At 43.0% G+C, this 5,740-nt stretch overlaps 1 protein-coding gene across 1 annotated transcript; it reads left to right on the top strand.

Moving 5' to 3' along the window:
* Positions 1–574: 574 nt before the first annotated feature.
* On the top strand, positions 575–2,327 carry P2RY1 (purinergic receptor P2Y1). The gene has a single exon (XM_066259063.1). It carries the CDS (start codon positions 951–953, stop codon positions 2,076–2,078), a length of 1,128 nt encoding a protein of 375 aa, XP_066115160.1. The 5' UTR covers positions 575–950; the 3' UTR covers positions 2,079–2,327.
* The last annotated feature ends 3,413 nt before the right edge of the window (positions 2,328–5,740 follow it).

Below are 5,740 nucleotides of genomic sequence, written 5' to 3'. Positions count from 1 at the left end.
CCTGTGTGTCAGCAACTTCACTTTGCCGAAATAGCTGGCGGAAGAGCGCCGAGAGCGCTCGCGAGCCAATCGCTCCCCAGCAGCTTACCGTGAGCGGGCGCGCCCCTCGTCCCTGCCGCAGACTCTGGCTGCAGCGCTCAGCGGCGGATTCAGCCGCGCCGCGCTGGCAGCAGTTGGAGACCTGCTTCCCAGGAGACGCCTCAGGCTGGTGGGGTAAACGCCCAGCTGTGCACGAGCCCGTGGCCCGGCAGAGGGTGGCGAAACGCCCCTCGCCTCCCGCGGAGCGCCGGGGGCCTGACTCCGCCCACCCTCTCGAAGAACCGGGTTCCCCCGCCCGCGCCCGCACTCGGGACCCTGCGGGCCTCTAGGAGGGCTGGGAGCAGTACTGCAGAAGAGCGGACGCCTCCCAGACGCGCACGCCCGGGGCTGCAGCCACGCGGAAGTTGCGCGAGCCCCGGAGCCCCGGAGCAGAGCGGCTTGCTTGCAAGGTGGGGAAAAGGAAGATGCCCAAACGAAGTTGATCTTTGGAGGAAGGAGGCTGGGGGACGCCCTCTCCACGCCGGGGCACAAAGGAATTTAGCGAGACTTGGCAGAGCCTCCGGTGCGGACCTGCTACTCCTTCGGGAAACCGCAGTCGGAAAGTTGTCGGCGGTGCCCTGCGTGCCGGGTTGTGTAACCTCGGCGTTGCCGGCCGGACAGGGAAGTTGCTGGCTGTCAGGCCAGCCCTTTTCGTCCCGGCCCGGGACGGATTTCATGACCCGCGGCGAACTCGGAGTCCAAACTGGCGTGGGCGAACCCCCGCGCGCCCCCTCCCACACGGATCCCGGTGCCGGCTCTCCTCTGCTCGCGCGCTTTTCCGATGCTCGCTGCACCCCCCGCCGCCGCCGCCGCCGCCGCCGCACTCTCTCCGCCGCTTGCCCCTCGGAGCCGCTGCCTAATTCCAGGAGAGAATGACGGAGATGCTGTGGTTGGAAGAAGAGAATTACCAAGATGTCCCCAACAGGACAGACGCTGTCTTTCTGGCCGGCCCGGACTCTCCCTGGGGGAACAGCACGGTCGCCTCCACCCTTGCGTTCAAATGTTCGCTAACCAAGACGGGCTTCCAGTTCTACTACCTGCCCGCTGTCTACATCCTGGTGTTCATCATTGGCTTCCTGGGCAACAGCGTGGCCATCTGGATGTTCATCTTCCACATGAAACCGTGGAGCGGCATCTCCGTATACATGTTCAACTTGGCGGTTGCCGACTTCTTGTACGTGCTGACTCTGCCCGCGCTCATCTCCTACTACTTCAACAAGACGGACTGGGTCTTCGGGGGGGCCATGTGTAAGCTGCAGAGGTTCATGTTCCACGTGAACCTCTACGGCAGCATCCTGTTCCTCACCTGCATCAGCGTGCACCGCTACAGCGGCGTGGTGTACCCGCTCAAGTCCCTGGGCAGGCTCAAGAAGAAGAACGCCATTTACATCAGCTTGCTGGTGTGGTTCGTCGTGGTGGTGTGGATCTCCCCCATCATCTTCTATGCGCGCACAGGGATCCGGAAAAACAATACTACCACTTGCTATGACACCGCCCCAGACGACAACCTGCGAGGTTATTTCATCTACAGCATGTGCACGACCGTGGCCATGTTCTGTGTCCCCTTGGTGCTGATTCTGGGCTGTTATGGATTAATTGTGAGAGCTTTGATTTATAATGACCTGGACAACTCACCTCTGAGGAGGAAATCGATTTACCTGGTGATCATTGTACTGACTGTGTTTGGTGTGTCTTACATCCCTTTCCATGTGATGAAAACGATGAATTTGAGGGCTCGGCTGGATTATCAGACTCCAGAAATGTGTGCTTTCAATGATAGGGTTTATGCCACTTACCAGGTGACAAGAGGTCTAGCCAGTCTCAACAGTTGTGTGGACCCTATTCTCTATTTCTTGGCAGGAGATACTTTCAGAAGGAGGCTCTCCCGGGCAACCAGGAAAGCTTCCAGAAGAAGTGAGGCAAATTTGCAGTCCAAGAGTGAAGATATGACCCTCAATATTTTATCTGAGTTCAAGCAGAACGGAGACACAAGCTTGTGAAGATGCAAGAATCCCCAGACACCCACTATTGTAATATGGTAGGATGCTTAAAAGAGCCATGTGCTTTTCCCCCACCCCCTTTACGTTTCTAGAAGTTTAGAGAAAAAGCAAACGAAGAAATTAGTAAGTTTTAAAAAAATAGAACTGGAAATGTTTGCACTCACACTTAGCTTGTTTGGGTTTGTTTTCAAGGCCTCCCTACTTTCTCATCAGAAGTATGTATAATAAAATAATACCACCTCAGTTAAACATTTACCTTCTTTTCAGCCTTTACATTTACAAGCTTTACTTTCTTTTCAGCTTTTACATTTACAAGTTTAAAGTGTACTTGAATACTGAAGTTATTTTGCTATTAATAATTTCTTCAAGAAAACTGACTACCTGAAATTTGAGTTTGTGATCCATCCAGCCTAAAATGTTTTTAATAATCCATGGTGGGAACAAATTGAAGCTCCACATTCCCAAAGTTAGCATAGTATATAGCAAATACTGAATTCGATTAATTCAGTATAAGATGAACAGAGATGTCAGCTGGGTGTCATTTTTGGTAGGTGGTAGCTTTTTTAGAGAAGTCATTTACTGAATGGGCAAGTAAAGCCAATGAATTTAAAAGCCTAACAAGTGATTTTCCAGTTATTTTTAGAAAACTACTCACTGTTGGGTGCCAAGTGTTTGATGATGGCAGCCTGCATACATTACCTTACAGGTAAAATGCATGCAGAATAATCAAAGGGTTTGTACTTTTCCTTGTAAACACCATGAACTCTGTTAGATTCTTGTGATAAAGAGCATTTTCTTGTATCACTGCTGTGCAATGCCTCAGGAGTTTGTGTTCCAGTACAAATGTTCACTCACACTTGTAAAAACAATGTTAAAAAAAATCACAGATAAATTACAGACCAAAGCAGAATAACTTAGCAAGTTGAGGGCTGTTGGGCGGGAATAATTATCAGAGAGAGAGTGTTTGACAGTCGATCACAATGTATAGCCTACAAGCATATTCTCAAATATATGAGGCAACAGGGAATAAAGAAGAAACATTTTTAGATTAAGGACTTTAAATTAAAATTATGGTGTAAAATAAAGCTCTTTTTTGCTTCTTTGAAATGTTGGGAGACATTAAATGCAATATGAAAAGAAGGTGAAATTTGTGTAGGTTGTGTTGATGGAATGAGAAGCTATAATCTTATATTGGATTTTATATCCTCATATTTAAAGAGAAAACTCAAAATACATGAGAAAGGGAAATAAGGGGAGTTAAATTTAAGTATCTAAGGTACCACAGAAGTGAAAAGTAGATTGTAGAAACTACTAATCACTCTACTAATATACATAAGAGAAGACCACTGGTCAGTGTTTCTTTTATATTATTTTCTCTGCCAGGGAGTAATCAGAGTTCTGTAAAACATTTTAATAATTTTAATAATTTTCAATGACTATTGAATTGCTGCATTTCTAGCCCTCAAAGCTGTAAAATTCTATATAATGTAGAATAATGAGATGAGGTAACACAATTTATAGCTTCAAACAAATAAGTCCGGTGTCAAAGGAATGTTAAATTGTTAATGTTGGCCCCAATAAAGCCAACATCAGAGTCTGAAACTCATGGTGGAATAACTTGTTTGAAAGCACTTTAAAAGTAAAATAATTTGGGGTTGCGTCTTAAGGCAAGAAACTGTGGAACACTGACAGGTAATTCAAGGATTGATTTCAGTTTGTGCAATGCCTAGGTGTAGTGCAGATTTATGAGACCTTCAGTTTCTTCTTAGGCTACTTCAGTTTATCTAGTCTCAGGCCACTAAAGCCAACGAAAACAAAGCAGTGTTTAGTTTCCTAAAACCTGAAAGAGAAGGCTAGCTATGCTCTCACTTGGTTAGGGTCCTGTAGGATTATCTGTTTTGAATCCTCAAAGATTAGTACCTTATTGTTCCTGTCAAACATTTCTGGTGATACATGATGAATATCACTAAATTGAACAAAATGGAAATTTCAAAGCCTGTACCATCCTTAACCTCAAAAGCTAATGGTATACATTTCTATAGTATTTCCTCATCATTTACTTTAGTTTTCTTCCTTTTGGATCTCAGGATGCCCAGCCTGATTTACAGTATATGTTAAGTACATTGTTTCAGCTCCCAGAGAACTTTCTTAAGAAGTGTGGATCCATTAAAGAAGTGGACAGTGATTAGAAATGCCCTTTTACTTAGTGGCATTATTTTTCCAGAGTTTTTTCTTCTTTAGCTTTATACACTGTGCCATAGACAATAGTAACATGTGAATGCATGTCAAATAGTCACAAGTATGATCTCACTAACTCCTTCCATATAAAAAAAGATCTCTGGGAAGAGTCTGTGCTAATGGTGAAAATATACCGAAGGTCAAGATGAGCAGTGATCTTAAAGTCTGATTCTTGACATATGATATTAAGTATGATATTTTAATAAAGGTAGAGTTCTGTTGGCACTTTGATGAAAGAACTGCTAAAATTATAGGATTTACCAGTTAACTATATTTCACAACACAAAACTACTTTAATGCCAAGTTCAAGGTGTTTTCTGGCACACAGATAACATCTTTGACTCTTTGAAGATCACAGTGTCTGCACTGAAATGATAAAAAGACAAACCGAAAAGAGATACAGTGTGAGTGTAGAATTTAGAGTTAAAACCATGACATTGCCACTTGGCCAGCTATGAAACTCGACTCTTTCACGACCATTCTTTGGATTAAAAAGGTTGAGTGTCATCTATTTGTTGGGGCCTTAGGGACGTGGAAACGTTAAAACTGGACAGCCAGAGGTGCATGAAATCTGCTACTGTAATATTTTAGGACTCTTCAGTTCTAGTCTTTGGCTAAAAATTCTTACAGAGTTCACTAATCGTGATGTGGACCTATCATCTGTAAGTGTTCTCAGTCTATTCTGGCAATACACTGAACTTTGGATTCAAATGATGTCAGTGCTTATAGCAGCTGGAATTGGACTGGTAACAACAAAGATGTGCAACTAGTCAGAGGTCTATTGAAGCTTTAACTTTACTGGTCAAGTTGTAGCTATCATAATAGTATTTATTAACAAGGCTTACAATTCTTACAGATTGCAAGACTTTCTTGAAAGATCCAACATACTGATGTAAATTATATTTATTACAATGTATAATGTTAATGTCATGTTGGTATATTTTACAAAATATATGATAGATAAATAAAATGAATTATTGTATATTATGCTCTTCAAATATTAGTATCTTGAAATGTTTGTCTTCAGATTTTTTCAGATCTAAAATATGAATGTCTGTTTTGTGATACAAGTGATTAATTTTCCCTAGAAACGCTTTTGTACATTTACCTTTTATTTAAGGTTCTTTCTATACAGACACAATTTGGTGACAGACTATTATAAGACCAATAGCAAGTACAAAATATCTCTGAGTCCATATTGTCTATATTTTATAATATGATAAAAAATTTATATTGTGTTTTCAGGATATTTAGAATTATGCCCTCAAATATGATCAAAGCTTCTATTTCCAAATGCAATTTGCTTGTCCTAAATGTAAAGTAGCTCTCTTAGATTTTAGAAGACTGGTGGAATGGGCATTATCGATGTAACATTAGTCTTTAAAGAAAACCTTTAGGGAGATGAGAAGAGAGAAAGACAGCTG

This window comes from Saccopteryx bilineata, chromosome 2 (genome assembly GCF_036850765.1).
Source record: "Saccopteryx bilineata isolate mSacBil1 chromosome 2, mSacBil1_pri_phased_curated, whole genome shotgun sequence".
Classification (NCBI taxonomy): Eukaryota; Metazoa; Chordata; class Mammalia; order Chiroptera; family Emballonuridae; genus Saccopteryx; species Saccopteryx bilineata.
The sequence above is the reverse complement of the archived record's forward strand: the minus strand, read 5'-3'. Positions and strand labels throughout refer to the sequence as shown.